Genomic DNA, 17,510 nt, shown 5'->3' on the forward strand with positions numbered 1-17,510 from the left:
TTTTTATATTTTATTAACGAAAATATTGTCGTGTTTTTACTTTCGCTATCATCGCACTTTATCGCTAGCATTAGCCCCTTGCTACTAGAGGGTCGTCTCACCTAGCCGCTGTCCGGTGGGGATGTAACGGGTCTTTTGCTGTGCGGTGGTGGAGGTGTGGGAATTAAGGCTTCGGTGAGCATTACAACACTTTAGACTGCCTAGCTCCAGAACCCGAACTTCCATTCTGGGGACATCCAGCGAGTCTCATATACAAAACTAAACTAACTGCAGAACATCCGAACGCACATGTATAAACCGGGTGCTGCATTCTGATTGGCTGAGCTGAATGTTGCTTACATATCGCCGCTAGAATATTGTCCCGCCCTTCACTATCTCTGATTGGTTTAGACCATGATATTGGCCTAATGTGTGTCTGTTGTTTTTTTTTTCCCTCGGAAGCCTGGTCGCACCGGTGCGACCTGAGATTTTTTTTAGTCGCACCATTGAGAAATTAGGTCGCATGTGCGACCAAATTGGTCGCACTCTAGAGCCCTGATATATTATAATATCTAAACCAAAATATGCACAACTAACTAATTATTAGGGTATTTATTAAGCATGTACAGCTTTATGATGCCTACAGTAAGAAATAATGAATAATAATTTAATGTAATTTTTGCAGCATTGTTGTTATAGTTGTTGTAGACAACAATATGGACTATATAACAGTATATAGTTTTAATTGACTATCCCATGTAAGTAAGCACCATTAAATTCTTTTTTGCAAATCACAGGGTTTTTTGGCTTTGTGATTGGTGTTGTTGTCTTGACGACTTTTCTTTTACGGTCATTGAGTTTCAGTTCTTCCCTGATATGTCCCGATTCATTGCTCCATTCCTTAGTAATAGATAAGTACTTCTTGTTGAGAAGCAGCTTCACCGTAGGTGTGTTATTAAACACAACCCTGTTTCTCCAAACACTACAAGCCAAATTATTGCCAATGATTTGAATTGTAGTTTTATCTGATTTTTATTTTGATTTGTGCTACATAATTCTAGATTTTACTTGTTTGTTTTAGAAGTTTTGCATGAGTTGATAAACAAATTTTATTGCCTTTAGCTCTGTGTAAAACTCTTGTTCCAACTGGTTTCAGGTCTTTTCCATTCACTGGTAGCGTTAGTCTGAGAACCTGTTTTAAATCTTGCCAGGTGCATCAGACGAAGTGACGAGTTAGCATAATCACATTCACCTCTCTAAATCAATGTGTTAGACTGTCTTCCTCATGGAAATAATGGCTCCTAAATTAAAACTAAGTCTGAATTAAAGTGAGAAAAAGCAATTACTTCAAATAACCCTTTAAAAAGAACAATTTATACACTTTAGACTTTTTCTTCTTCTAAAGTGTCTTCTTCTTCACTTCTTAAAGTTAATTGCATTGTTATACAAAAAAAAAAACATTATTAATGCAGTTCAGTGGTCAAAAATAACATTTTATATTCATGTTTTGTTTGGTGTTGTCATCAGAGGATTTAGGACATAACTATGGTCACTTTAGAATAAACTACAATCAAGATGACACAGCTACCAAACACAGATACCTCCTCAGATACAAGAGGATTTAAATACATCTCTGTAGCATAAATCCTGGTTAACACTTCCATCCAAACAGTGTAGCATCATTTTAAAAGTAACAGTATAAATATTTATGTTTACAGCATTTAGTGGATGTTTTTATTTAAAGGAGCTTAGAAACCAAATACACTTCTGCTACCGGCATCCGAACGAAGCCCGGTTTTGTTTGTTTTTGTACTTCAGCGCATAAACATCATAATTATCCAGAATTAAAACCGTTTTCGGTCCGCACGAAGCGCGTTTGTGTTTGGTTGTGTTCTGTATTTCAGCTCTTAAAACACCTCTGTTTTGTGAGGAGTTATAACCGTTTCTGTTCGTAGGAAGCGCGTTTATTTGTTTTGTACACCAGCGCATAACACCGTTTTCCTTTAGAATTACAGCCGCTTTTGTCCGAACGAAGCACGTTTGTGTTGGTTTGGTTGGTGGTTTTTGTATTCCAGCTCATCATCGCCTGTTTCATCCGGAATTAAAGCCGTTCTTCTGTGACTACCAGCAGAAGCGCCGGTGAATCCAACATAAACATCATCTCCAACTCATCTTGTAAAGCTAAGTATATTTCTTTGTTGTTATGGCCCCAGCAGGAGCGCTGTATCCATGTTCCGAGTGTAATATGTTCAGTTATTCCTTCTCCGTGTTTAGTGATAACTTTACATGTGATAAGTGTAGATTAGTGGTTAGTCTAACGGAGAAGATCTCAGTGTTAGAAGGGCGCATTCGGGCGTTAGAACAGACTACTACTAGTGAGGGCTTAGATTCAGCTGTAGCAGTCCCGAATGCCAGCAGTTCAGGTACAGAACCCCAGACTCCGGCATTAGAGCCCTCACAGCGGGGCGACTGGGTGACGTCTCGGCGACATAGTCGTAGGGAAAAGCACCGACCATCTCAGTTGCACGTGTCCAACAGGTTTTCCCCACTCAGTGAGCCACCCGCTGAGAAGCCTGTTAATGTAAGTGCTCTGGTTATAGGAGATTCTCAGCTCCGACACGTGCGTATTGCAACCCCCATAGAGACACCAGCAACCATAGTCACCTGTATTCCGGGGGCCAGGGCGCCTGACATCAGAGCAAACCTGAAAGTGCTGGCTAATGCTAATCGTAGATTTTCGAAGATTGTTATCCACGTCGGCACTAATGATGTTCGTTTACGGCAGTCTGAGGTTACTAAGAGTAATGTTAAAGAGGTGTGTGAGTTAGCTAGGTCGATGTCTGAGGCAGTAGTGTGCTCTGGCCCCTTACCGATTCGACCCAGTGGCGAAACCTACAGCAGGTTGTTGTCGCTGAACCGCTGGATGTCTAAATGGTGCTCAGAAAACTGCATCGATTTTGTAGATAACTGGTCCACCTTTGAGGGAAGGCCTGGTCTTTTGAAGCGGGATGGTGTCCACCCCACGTGGGAGGGTGCTGCTCGCATTTCTTGCAGCATAGGTGACAGGCTTTACCACCGCGTTAGTGTAGCGGCAGATAGTGTTAAATGACTATCCAGAGCCAAGACCAGGCAGCAGACTAACAGGCCTAACCGACTGTCTGCGAGTCGCCATCGGACGTCACCCGGAATCCTTAGGTCACAAACCATTGAGACTGTGTCTGTTTACCGTGGCAGGTGTAAGCCAAAACAAAATCAAAAAGTATGTCATAATAACTTAATTAAAATTAATCTAAATGAGCATCATGAAAACCCTAGTAAAGTTAAACTAAAGTTAGGACTTCTAAACATCAGGTCACTTGCATGCAAAACAGTAATTGTAAATGAAATAATTACAGATAATTGTCTTAGTGCCCTGTGTTTAACCGAGACCTGGGCTAGACCTGATGAGTATCTAGGTTTAAATGAAGCATCTCCTCCGGGTTACAGTTATGAACATAAGCCACGTCTTAGCGGTCGTGGTGGAGGAATAGCCGCAATTTATGATAAAGACATAGGTCTTACTGTAAAATCATCTCCCATAACAAACTCGTTTGAAGTTCTTATCTCTGACATAACCAATAAATGTTCATCTGATAAAAATAGTATGTTTAAACTGGTTACTGTTTATCGACCCCCTGGTCCTTACTCAGAATTTCTTAACGAATTTGCCGATTTTCTTTCTAAATTAGTCTTATCAACTAAGAAAGCTTTAATTGTTGGTGACTTTAATATTCATTATGAGGATAAGTGTAATCCACTCAAAATTGCGTTTGATTCTATTTTAGAATCCTTAGGCATCACCCAAAATGTAACAGGACCCACTCACCGCTGTAAACATACCTTAGATTTAATACTTACTTATGGTATAAACATAGACAACCTGGAAATTATACCACAGAATGACTTAATCTCTGATCACTCCCTACTAATATATGAAGTGTCCCTGTCCAATAATATACAGCAACCAAATCGTTTTAAATGTAAGCGCACTATTACATCTGCAACTGCAGCAGCGTTCATAAACTGCCTACCAGAATTACCAAATATATCAGCATCAGAACCTAAAGAACTAGATCAGGCAACTCAAAACCTAGAGACCGTACTGCGCACAACCTTAGATAACGTAGCCCCACTCAAAACTAAACTGATTAGGGAGAAAAAACTTGCTCCTTGGTACAATGACCACACATGCGCACTTAAACAAGCAGCACGGAAATTAGAACGTAAGTGGCGTCACACTACACTGGAGGTGTATAAGATTGCTTGGAAAGATGCTCTAACTGAGTATAAACATGCACTTATAAAAGCTAAATCTTTATATTATTCATCCCTAATAGAGAAAAATAAAAACAATCCTAGATTCCTTTTTGAGACAGTGTCCAAATTAACTAAAAACGTCAATGAAACTGAATCTAATATACCGCCCGACTGTACCAGTGATGATTTTTTAAAATTCTTTAATGACAAGATAGAAAAAATACGACTTCAGAGTCAGAGTGTGTCACTTGCCAATGTTAAGTATGGACTCACTCCGAGCAGCATTGGTGATAATAGTAACGAGTTAATCCAACTAAATTCCTTTAATCCAATCTCCCAAAATGAACTAACTGTGTTGATTAAATCATCGAAGTCATCATCGTGTATACTCGATCCTGTTCCAACTCGTTTACTTAAAGATTTACTCCCAGCTATTGTAGAGCCCCTGCTTACATTAATCAATGCATCCCTTAGCCTTGGGTATGTACCTAAATTGTTTAAAAGTGCTGTTATTAAACCCCTGATTAAAAAACCTAATCTTGATCCACATGTTTTATCTAATTATAGGCCAATTTCAAACCTTCCTTTTGTCTCAAAGATATTAGAAAAAGTCGTTTCCAAACAGCTATGTTCTTATTTGAATGAAAATTGTATTCATGAAAAATTTCAATCAGGATTTAGACCCAACCATAGTACCGAAACCGCATTAATTAGAGTAGTTAACGAGTTGTTAATGTCTTCTGATAATGGATGTGTCTCTTTTCTTGTTCTATTAGATCTTAGTGCAGCGTTTGATACGGTCGATCATAACATTTTACTGGAGAGGCTAGAAAATACAGTAGGTGTTAAAGGACTCGCACTCTCTTGGTTTCAATCATATTTGACTGACCGCTCTCAATTCGTTTATGTAAATAATAAATGCTCAGAAACTACAAAAGTAAAGTGTGGTGTTCCACAGGGGTCGGTACTTGGACCGCTATTATTTACACTCTATATGCTTCCACTAGGTGAAATTATTCATAAACATGGCATAAACTTTCACTGCTATGCAGATGACACACAGCTGTATATATCAGCCAAACCAAATGATACTGACACAATCAGTAAGATAGAAGATTGTGTAAACGACATAAAAAACTGGATGTCGTGTAATTTTCTTTTACTTAATTCAGATAAAACTGAGGTTTTACTTGTTGGCTCTAAAGCTGCAAGAGACAAGTTGTCTAACCTGGTGCTAAACTTAAACACGTTCTCTGTTACTCCCAGCCCAGATGTAAAAAACTTAGGTGTCACAATAGATTCAGATCTCTCCTTTGATACACACATTAATAATATTACTAGAGTTGCTTTCTATCATTTGCGTAATATCTCTAAAATAAGAAATATACTATCTGTTAATGACGCCGAAAAACTGATCCATGCGTTTATAACTTCTCGGTTAGATTATTGTAATGCTCTTCTAACTGGATGCTCTGGTAGATCCTTAAACAAACTCCAGTTAGTTCAAAATGCAGCAGCTCGAGTGCTAACTAGAACTAAAAAATTTGATCATATCACTCCTGTTCTATCATCTCTACACTGGCTGCCAGTTAAATTTCGCATTGATTACAAAATACTTTTACTAACCTATAAAGCGCTACATGGTCTGGCTCCACAGTATCTGAGTGAGCTTATTAATTACTACAACCCAGCACGTCCACTTCGTTCACAAGATGCAGGGTTACTTATAGTTCCTAAAATTAAAAAGACCAAAGCTGGTGGAAGAGCATTTTCTTACAAAGCTCCACAACTCTGGAATAATCTTCCTGCCTCTGTTCGGTATTCGGACACAGTCTCAATGTTTAAGTCTAAACTGAAAACATATTTATTTTCTCAGGCTTTTGATTAGTATAGACAAAGGCGCAGAGCTTGGGGGTTCTTGGTCATAGAAACTTGTGGTGATCAGGGATGTTGGGTCGCTGTCGTTCTGCCTCTCTTGTCCAATCACTCTGGTTTGGGTAGGAGAGGTGGGCGCTGATGTCCTGTGAAAGCCTTCATGACCTTGTTACCTGCTCGCTCTCCCTTTTAGTTATGCTGTAATAATTAGGGCTGCCGGAGTCTAAAACTCTCTGTAAAACTGTTTGTCAACTAGCATTGTACATTATTAACTACATTCTCTGTTGTTTTACCCCGAGGGCATTCTGATGGAAACCTGTTTACCCGCCGAGGTTAAGGATTAAAGTCGAGACTGCCGGGACAACGATGCTGCTCCTGTCAGATGTGACGGGTCTGGAGTAATTGCAACGACAAGAAATCACTACAGACTTTATTGAAGACTAGAGCGGATAACAACTCTATTATTATTTAATTGTTTATTTATCTATTTATTACCACTGTATGACTTTTAGATCATTCAATTCTGTGTTTGTATGATTTGTGTAAATCGTGTATTTATTTAAAGTATCCTCCAGACCACCCAAGAAGGATGGGCCCTGTTGAGTCTGGTTCCTCTCAAGGTTTCTTCCTGTAATTTTCAGGGAGTTTTTCCTTGCCACAGTCGCCCTCGGCTTGCTCAACAGGGGTTTTTGTATCTGTTGGTCCTGGATTTTGTAAAGTTGCTTTGAGACAATGTATATTGTAAAAAGCGCTATATAAATAAAGTTGACTTGACTTGACTTGACTTGACACCGCAAGCAGTTGAGGGTTAGGGACCTTGACTTTCTGATCAATAGTCCAGTACCTTAATTGCTGTGCTACCTTACATAAAGGCACCACTAGTGAATGCAAGGAAAATTACTAGTATTTATTTATTGTTGTTAGTGTTTTCTTTATTTCTTTATTTTAATTTTAATTTACAACATTTTTATACAACAATTTATGTATGTGACTGTTGTATTAAATCATATTCAAGCGTTCATAATGTCGCAAAAGTGCTTCAGACAGAAATTGTAATAAATTAATATGTGTGGCATCAATATTAATATAAGTTTGTATATACTTGATGGAATATGCTTGGATTTTAGTACTTTTTGTCAAACGAACTGTGATTTCTGCTTTATTTCCCCACAGGTGAATCTTCCTGGATGGAAAACTTCTTTTCTTGACCTCGTCTAACTTTCCTGACCCCAGTCTCCTCTTCACCTTCAGACGTCAGCCCTCACTTAATCATCATGACATCCACGGTGCAGCTGCTGGCTTTTAAACTCGAGCCGCCATTGCTGGATGGGGACGGAGATCATCCATTCAGCTGTGATGAGGAGATTGAAAGGCAATATGAAGTTGTCCCATCTGTCGTCTGTTCCATGTGCTGTCTCTTCGGCATCATTTATTGCTTCTTTGGTAGGTGAACTGGAGTAGACCTTTTTGAGTGAACAAATTGGTTAAGCTTGGTTATTGGAATTAGCATTAAGTCAAGTAGGTCATTTCTCTGTGTGTGTGTGTCAATGGTAAGAGCCATGCTGCTGGTAACATTACTGTCTGAGTTCCAGGGATTCAAATCCTAGGCTAGGCCCACAAATACATAAGGTGCATGGTGTAACGTGGACCTAACCCTTAGTGCTGGTCCCAAGCCCGGATTAAAAGAAAGGTTGCATCAGGAATGGCATCCAAATATGCAGAAAATGATCTGCACAGCATTTCAGTTCTGTTCACTTGAAATAAGTTGAATCTGATGGTTGGATATTGAGTTCCAGTGCCTGTCTCTTTTTATTAGATAAACGTCAACACTTACACTTGACTGTGAAATTCATCTTCACTTTTCACTCTGACACTTTTCAAGTCAGAGTGAGTGAAGACGAGGACGAGGGGCAGTCAAGGCCACTCAGACTGTGACAAATAGAAAACCACGCTGAGTCGATCTAAAACATTTAACACTGAGCAAACTGTCAAACACACAAGTGAAGGAAATAATACAGAAGAGCTTTGCTATCCTGGACAGCTATAGTCCATTAACAAACCTAATTACCAGAATAAAGAGAAGAATCTGTGATTTGTTTATTCAACTGAACCTTTATTTAAGTGGCAAAAATACAAAGAATAGATTTCAAAGGTTTTAACTGACCAGCTTAATTGTATTTTGTGAATAAAATAAAACTTGGGATAGAGAAACGTTTACACTTACATTAAGCTTACAAATTTTGTCAATTTCTTTTAACTGATAAGCAACAAGCACATAATGTCCCATCAAAATATAAAACTCATCATTAAGCTTCCTCACTGTCACTGCTGGACTGAGAATAGCCCACCAACCAAATATATCCAGCCAACAGCGCCCCGTGGGCAGCGTCCTGTGACCACTGATGAAGGTCTAGAAGATGACCGACTCAAACAGCAGCAATAGATGAGCGATCGTCTCTGACTTTACATCTACAAGGTGGACCAGCTAGGTAGGAGTGTCTAATAGAGTGGACAGTGAGTGGACACGGTATTTTAAAACTCCAGCAGCGCTGCTGTGTCTGATCCACTCATACCAGCACAACACACACTAACACACCACCACCATGTCAGTGACACTGCAGTGCTGAGAATGATCCACCACCTAAATAATACCTGCTCTGTGGTGGTCCTGTGGGGGTCCTGACCATTGTAAAACAGGGTGAAAGGAGGCTAACAAAGTATGTAGATAAACAGATGGACTACAGTCAGTAATTGTAGAACTACAAAGTGCTTCTTATGGTAAGTGGAGCTGATAAAATGGACAGTGAGTGTAGAAACAAGGAGGTGGTTTTAATGTTAAGGCTGATCGGTGTATGTTCATATAAACAAGTCCTACATGCTTCACTGATTACTAAACAGTGTAACATATTGTTTGTGGCATACATAAACACACTGAGCAAAACCAGTTCAGCGCACAGTGGGTCCAGTTTGCCAAGAATCACTAGGTGCAATGCAGTAACGCAGGATACCAGTCCATCAGGAGCCTTAGATGTCAGTCCCAAACCCACCCTCCTTCCAGCTGTTCAGATTAGATTCTCTAAATACAGCTTGTAAACAGAGCCGGCATCTGCTCATTTACTTTTGTAAATAAATAAATATGAGATATAAAGTAGATTAATTAGATATAAATAATGGTGGATTCTAAATTCTGGAGTATTCCTTTAATAAAGAAACTGATTCTTTACCTCTTTCAGGTTACCGCTGCTTTAAGGCTGTGATGTTCCTCACCGGCCTGATGTTTGGCTCCATCGTCATCTTCATGCTCTGCTATAAGGAGAGAGTGATGGACACACAGCTGAGCGTGGAGGCCAGCGTGGGGATCGGCCTGGGCATCGGAACGCTGTGTGGCCTGGTCACCATGATGGTGCGCAGTGTAGGTCTCTTCATGGTGGGCTTACTGCTGGGTTTGCTGGTGGCGCTGGCCTCGCTGGTGGTGCTGGAGGAATATTACCACCCGCGCTCGGTGTGGCTGCCGTTGGGCATGCTGCTCGGCTCGGGCATGCTGTTCGCAGTTCTGACTCTGCAGTGGCAGCGCTGCTTCACCACCCTCTCCACGGCCGTCTTCGGCTCGGCCGTCGTCACGGTCACGGTGGATTATTTCGTGGAGTTGTTTGCACTCACGCGTTACATCTACGAGAGGGTGAAGGTGTCGCCGGCGCGGCCCGTGTGCTGGTATACGTGGGTGGTGATGGCCGTATGGCCCGTCCTCGCCGTGCTGGGGGTTCTCATTCAGTGGAAGGTGACAGCAGATGGATACTCCCACACTGAAGGTAGGATACTTTTAGCAAGCTTTCTAAAAAACTACACTTACTCACTTTTTTTTAATGAACACAATATTCCCGACCATAAATATGGTCATTCAGCCAAGACATGTTTGGTGTGAAATGTTTAAGTTTATAGTCACAAACCTAATGTTGTTTAGTATCTCATATATATATACACTGTATGGGCAAAAGTATGTGTACACCTGACCACTATCTTGTTGGATGTCCTGTTCTAAAACCATATTTGCCATAATCGTTAGTGGAATTTTTATGCATTCAGTTAAAAATGTGTGGATGTTTGTGTTGTAAATCCCCATCTATCTTTCCCTCCCTCAGACATGGCCAGTTGTGTTTGGTGAGGCTGGTGGCATTGCTGACGCTTGCACTCTGGTCTTCAAGCTAGGCTATAACTGTAAATGCACAGTATAAGTACACCTTTAAAAGCCATATTGTATTTAAGAACGTAACATTATGAGTCTGTCTGAAAACCTAGTGATCTCTCTACATGGACGCATTTTATAGCATCCTACGTGCTGTTGTGAAGAAGCTGTCTGAATTCTTAGATGCCTTAAAATGCTGCCTACTGAGATGCCGTATTCTGAACAATATTCTGACTGAATAATGAGGGAGCTCAGTGTGCTTCCTCACCTGCGAAGGCAATCCCAGTATTCAGTGCGGCACAACGTTTCTCACAAAAAATTCTAATAAGGGGGATGGAAATGGAACAGCGAGTGAAGTTATTTTAAATGCAAGTAGTTCTCTGTCATTTTTAATCTTTATTAATATGTACAAGTGTCATATATTTGCAATTTTGGATTCATCAGGGACAATTTAACAGTTTTTAATTCTCAGTGGGAGATGTTAGCTGGCATCCTAGTGGGTCGTGTCGCCTTAGCCCATTGGTTTGCATGGTCTTAGTAAGCTAACACCGTGGCGGTAAGTGTGGACAGATGATTGCTGTCTAAATAATCTGCCTTCTAAAGTTTGATGTCAGTTAGAATCCTCTCTACTTAGGCAGCTGCCTAGGGAGGCAGTAGGCAGCCAGGCAGCTCACTAGGTTTTCAGACATTATATAAATAGGACAGTGGTAGCCTAGTGTACCACCTAAATAATACCTGCTCTGTGGTAGTCCTGAGAGAGTCCTGACCATTGAAGAACATCATGAAAGGGGGCTAACAAAGTGGTAGCCTAGTGGGTAGAGCTTTGGGCTATCATTTGGAAGATTGTTGGTTCAAATCCAGGTTCTGCTATGCAGCCATGGTTGGGCTGTCTGCTCCAGGGGTGCCGTACAGTGGCTGACCCTGCACTCTGACCCCAGCTTCCAAACAGGCTGGAATATGCAGTAAAAGAGTTTTGTTGTTCTGTACACATGTATCTGTATGAAGGACAAATTCTTCTAAATAGTATCGAGAACAAGGAATCATGAAGCGACTTCTTAGGGGTAATGATTCCAATCCAGAAGAAATTGTACAGTAAAGTACTGGCTCGGTGGGTAGCACTGTCGCCTCACAGCAAGAAGGTCCTGGATTCAAATCCCAGGTGGAGCGGCCCGGGTCCTTTCTGTGTGGAGTTTGCATGTCCGTGTCTGCGTGGGTTTCCTCCGGGAGCTTCGGTTTCCTCCCACAGTCCAAAGACGTGCAAGTGAGGTGAACTGGAGACACAAAATTGTCTGTGATGGTGTTTGACATTAAAACTTAAACTGATGAATTTAATGTGATATCCTGTCATGAATGGAACCAAAGTGTGTAAAAGATGATGTTAAAATCCTAATAAATAACTACTTTACAGGACAGGTAAAATACACTGTATGTATGAGGTTTTGTTTGTGGTTGGTTTGTGTGCAGCAGCCGTCGTCTGATCAATTCAGTGAGTGTGTGAAAGACCTCGAGCCTAATGAGCTATGTGAGATAAATCAATGGGATAGAATCTAATGCACATTATCATCAGATGTCTGCACTGCACCCGGTGCATCTTTTTTTTAAAGATAGCGGGCATGAAAATGCGTTGAAACAAAACACGAGTTGACACAAGCTGACACATGAGACCTCTGAATTATAGTGTGTGTGTGAGAGGGGAGGACGCTAGCGGTGCTGGGGGACGTTACCATAGAGACGAGCTGGGGCCCCTGTGTAGGGGGGCAGAAGGGACCATGATTAGGGTGTATGAATATGAGCATGAGATAGGAGGGTGTGTGTGTGTGTGCAGCGTCAAGAAGAGGGAGCTCATTATGTGATACCCTGACAGATGGGGCCCGTAGCTGTTGAGGCACAACAGAGTGACTAAAAGGACCGAAATAGTCCTGCTGCCGCCTTTAATGGCAAGGAACAGAATGTGAATGTTGATTTTAGTCATGTGGAATGGCAGAATGTGTCAAAACACTCAGTGGTTTGTCTGGCATTGCATTGGCAGATCACTGGGAGAGCTGTCCGGCTTTTATGGGCGGCTTAGCTTATTTATTTTTGCTTAGTTGAAATAAGATGAATATAAATGGATGTGGAAAATGAACATTCTGTTTGTTTGTCTTGACTCCATACTGCATCAGTTTAATCCACAACAATTAACAAATCAGCTATAGTAAGTCCTTAAATAAGTCCTTTCTCCCCTTTCGCGCATCCAGTTGCCCGATTGCATTATGCTTCCTCTCTACCAATGCCGATCTCCGCTCTGATTGAGGAGAACAAAGCTAACCCAGCAGCTGTATGCATTTTGTCACCTACACTTTGACGAATGCAGTGCAGATTAGCACTGTGTACGGAGAGACACACCCTGACAGGACTCTTTTTCTGTTTCTGTGCAGGCGCCATCAATCATTCAGCAGAGGTTGTAATAAGATAAGATATCCTTTATTTGTCATATATACATATACAGGTGTACAGTACAATTAAATTATTTCTTCGCATATCCCAGCTTGTTTTGGGAGCTGGGGTCAGCCATCGTACGGCGCCCCTGGAGCAGACAGGGTAAAAGGCCTTGCTCAAGGACCCAACAGTGGCTGCATAGCAGAGCCTGGATTTGAACCACCAATCTTCCGGTTAATAGCCCAAAGCTCTACCCACTAGGCCACCACTGTCCCATAATTGCATCAGTTATGAGAGAGAGACTCTATCCGGCTTTTAATATCCCACCCACCCCTATCTGAACAACAGGCCAATCGTTGTTCATGTGGCTGCTCAGCCCAGCCGGCAGGCAGAGCCGAGACTCGATACGAAGTATTCGAGATCCCAGCTCTGGTGTTCCAGCATGAGTTCTGACTGCTGCGCCACCTGAGCGGCCTCTTCTAGTGTTTTTACCGACTAAATTTTAAAACACATTTGGAATTTGATGTCTGCAACACACTCAAAGCAAGCTGGGATTGGGGCATGTTCACCATTGTGTTACATCATCTTTCCTACAAATTACAATTTATAGTATTTTAAAAATAAGAATATGGCCGTAAAAAACACGCTAGCACACCAGAGCTGACATTTCTAACTCGTCTGTGAGAAACTCAGCTCTGCCATCCGGCTGGGCTGGGCGGCTACATGAACAACGATTGGGGGCCGGACGGGACCTCATAACTTGTGCAATTACGACCTCTGCTGGCTGATTGATGGTGCCTGCACAGAGTTGAGGGATAATGTGTTAATCAGGGTGTGGCTCTCTGTGCACAAAGCTGATCCACGTATGAACTCGCCTATGAGTTCGCTCTCCTCAATCATGGCGGTGGTCAGCACCAGTAGAGAGGTAAAAATTGTGTTTTTATATTATATTTGTGTTAATTCCAGTGTATTAGTGTCAACAACACTATTACTCTACGTTAGCCTAAAATATTTGCACTTCCACAGGAAGGAACACATTTACAAGTTTCCCAAACATCCGTATGGAAAAAAATACCTTGAAACTCAACGTCTTTTAAACTTGATGCCACTCCCAGAACCAACTGACTTAGGAACCACTGTACTTTGAAATAATATATGTTCACATACTGCTTATAAGCAAGGTTTATGCTCAGAATTCATTTAGCTTGTCTGTATGATTATAAATAAGACCTCCTCATGCTCCCTTTAAACGTTCCTCTGTGGCTTTTTCTCCCACTTGTCTGTACAGTATTCATCAGTCATCAGCAGAGGCGGCTGCAGCTGATGAAGATCCGACAGAAGGAGGAGAGAAGAGAGATCAGGCAGAAGAAGAAGAAGCAACAGCCGAAACCTCAGCAGCAGCAGCAACAGCAACAACAGCAGCAGCAGCATAAGCAGAAACAGAAGTACCACCATCCACCTCAGTCTACCACTCATTCTACCACCCAGTCTGTCAAAACCCAGCCCCAAGAACCCACATATCGCAGGAAACCCAACCCCATACGCCGCTGTGACGGTGACGTGCTCTCCCCGGTAAACTCCACCTATCTGTTTCACACAATGATTAGTATAATTTTTCCTGGTTACACATAAGATTATCTGTCTAGCTATTTAAAGGCGACCTTAACAACAAATCTAAAGCTTTTATCCCATTTCTTGGGGTTTTACATACTTCTTTTAAATTACCCCTTTAATCTAAAAAAAAATTACCAACATTGCCAACACTGCAGTAGGTATTATTTAGAAGATGACCGACTCAAACAGCAGCAATAGATGAGCGATCGTCGCTGACTTTACATCTACGAGGTGGACCAACTAGGTAGGAGTGTCTAATAGAGTGGCACGGTATTTAAAAACTCCAGTAGCGCTGCTGTGTCTGAGAATTAAATGGACTACAGTCAGTAATTGTAAAAATACAAAGTGCTCCTATATGGTCAGTGGAGCTGATAAAATGGACAGTAAGTGTAGAAACAAGGAGGTGGTTTTAATGTTATGACTGATCAGTGTACGTATATTATTATATACATTCAATTATATAAATCTACTGTATAGACATGGTTGGTGTAGAGGATCTCCAGTAGTCCTGGTTCTGACCTCGTTTAATACTTTTTGGGTTCTTGTAGTCTAGCGGTTTAGGCACTGGACTAGTAATCAAAAGGTTACTGGTTCAAGCTCCACCACTGCCAGTTTGTCACTGTTGGGCCCTTGAGCAAAACCCTTAACTCCAATTGCTTAGACCAGTGGTTCTCAAACTTTTTAGACCAAGTACCACCCATTATCAAACCAAAACTTCCAAGTACCACCTGTGTTTCTCATCACAGAACCACATATGGCACACATTAATTAGGTGTGTGTGTGTATATACAGTATATATTAGGTAAACTATACGACACCCCCGATATTAATATCAAATGTTGCTACCTTGCCTTACATGTAGGCCTAATTCAAACAACACTTAAACGAGAAAAAAAGATTTATTTCAAAAGGAAAAAAAAACTACAGGTTAGAGACACACTGTGGTTGCATTGCATTATGTTTCAGAACAATCCTCTCTTGTGCAGAGATGTGCCTGTGTTTGTTTCTGCTTTAAAACATACACGCCATGAAAGAACCAGATTTAACACAATTAAACAAGTTTATAGTTTATTTCTCAATTATTTGTCATTATACTACTAGCGCTCTCTCTCTCTGTGTGTGTGTGTGTGTGTGTCGCTCGCTCTCTGTGATACTGAAAGTGTTTTCGGATTTGAATATCGATAATAAACAGCTCTCATTACAATTTACGATGAATGGGTGGATTACAGTCTTTAAGAACTGCGCAGAAATAAAAGACTTGGTTCCTTTCGTTCATTTCAAAGATCCGTTCAATAGAATCGGGTCGTTCGCGAAGGACCCATCACTAGTACTGTATATATGCAGTCACCACTGACCATTACAGTGAGAGGGGTGCGCGTGTTTAGCGGACCAGCCTGGTGATGTCAGGAACGAGATCAGTGAGCTTCAAACGCAGATCTGGCTCTGACAAAAGCGAGAGAGCTACTGATAACGTTACTGATGATGTTTGGAAATTTCGAGATGGAAACCGCAAACGTGAAGTATAGAAGTAATGAAGTACGGTGGCTGCGTAGCCCCGAATATTTCACATTCGTTTTAATACAATTAAACTGATTTTATTAAAACAGAATTATAAGAACTGTGAAATAGATTTTTATTAGTAATTTACACATTTTGTTTCATATTTTATTTATTTATAATTATTAAATTATTTATTTTTTCGGTGCATGTAATTACTTTTCCGAGATTATCTGGCGTACCCCCTCGTGCTGCTTCACGTACCACCAGTGGTACGCGTACCACAGTTTGAGAACCGCTGGCTTAGACTGTATACTGTCACAGTACTGTAAGTCGCTTTGGATAAAAGCGTCTGCTAAATGCTGTAAATGTAAATGTTTTAGCTGTCATTACTTTATAATCTACTATTAATTCTGTTTATTCTGGCATATTATGACTAATTTAGACACAAGATGCACTAAATACGTTCTTTTGAAGTCGCTTGTTTGCTTTTTTAATTTTCTAACTTGTCTAATATTTTTTGTCTCTCTTTACTCTCCTTTAGAGTTATATACAGCATTTTCGAGACAGACACACGGATAGACGGGGTTACTCCCACGGAAGATTGATTAGCAGCTCTCATAGGGTGGATATGGACTATGACTGTGGCTCTCAGGTGCCTCTGACGGCCCATACGGGACCTGCAGTGAGGGTGTAATCGTGCCCCCTTGTATTCAGCAATGGCATCCTGACCACATCTGCTCCGCCCAGTCCATGGCCTTAAATCTAAAAGGTGAAGAGGCTTGGACCCCGCAGACCACTTGCTATGGCTGTTATCTGTTGTGTAATAACAATGGAAGGTTGTTTTTGCAAACCACTTAATTCATCAGGGCTGCGAGCGGGAAACAGCTCCTCGTCCTGGTGAACAGTTTGTGTACTGTTGCTGCTAAGACACGTTGTGGTTTCTCGATCCATTATTAGACAGCAGCTCTCTCTTGGCAGCCAGATTACTCGCATCGCTGTGACAGTCATTTAAACAGGGAACATCATTCAGACAGAACTGGGACCAAATATGGCACGATTCTGTAACAGTTCCATCCATAAATCATGCACGTTTACACTGACACGAGCAGCGTTTTTAATTAGCAGCTACAGATTTTATACCTGCTCCATATGGACGGGGAGGAAAATGAACACTTTAAGGATGCACTCTGTTGATGGATCCTTGATGTTTACAGCACAGATGGTGCCCACAGGTACTGACTAAAGCAGCAGATAATGGTGAACTTAAGGACAAACTTCAGCTCATTTCTCTGCACTCGTATAAGGAAAACCTGACGGGCCCCTCTGTACGCTGAAGGGCCGTTTCTGTAACTTCCACTGCCAAGCGTGTACACTAAATGCTCTTGGTTTACCTCAATCAGGTGATTAAGTTTGTATTTAATTTTAAAAATACACCATTTTTGTTAACCTAATCTCTGTTCACCACAAGTGTAATTACCCTGCACAACAATGTTAACATGCTTCTATGTATTTTAAAAAAGAAAAGGCTCCAAAACTGGCACCAAACGTCCAGACATTACATCAGAAATATCCAGTGAGGAATGCAAGTGAAACTACACTTAAAATCTGTCCAACTGCACATTTGTGCTATCAGTTAATAGCCAAC

General features: G+C 41.2%; 1 protein-coding gene across 1 annotated transcript in view; it reads left to right on the top strand.

Annotated features, from left to right (window-relative positions):
• tmem198a (transmembrane protein 198a) overlaps positions 1 to 16,559 on the top strand; it is a 40,114-nt gene extending 23,555 nt beyond the window's left edge. Inside the window, exons 2-6 of the mRNA XM_063006448.1 lie at positions 7,324 to 7,593; positions 9,384 to 9,959; positions 14,040 to 14,125; positions 14,207 to 14,323; positions 16,407 to 16,559. Coding sequence (XP_062862518.1) covers positions 7,425 to 7,593; positions 9,384 to 9,959; positions 14,040 to 14,125; positions 14,207 to 14,323; positions 16,407 to 16,559 — 1,101 coding nt within the window. The 5' untranslated portion in view covers positions 7,324 to 7,424. The remainder of the gene's footprint in view (positions 1 to 7,323; positions 7,594 to 9,383; positions 9,960 to 14,039; positions 14,126 to 14,206; positions 14,324 to 16,406) is intronic.
• Positions 16,560 to 17,510: the final 951 nt, after the last annotated feature.

This window comes from Trichomycterus rosablanca, chromosome 12 (genome assembly GCF_030014385.1).
Source record: "Trichomycterus rosablanca isolate fTriRos1 chromosome 12, fTriRos1.hap1, whole genome shotgun sequence".
NCBI lineage: Eukaryota > Metazoa > Chordata > Actinopteri > Siluriformes > Trichomycteridae > Trichomycterus > Trichomycterus rosablanca.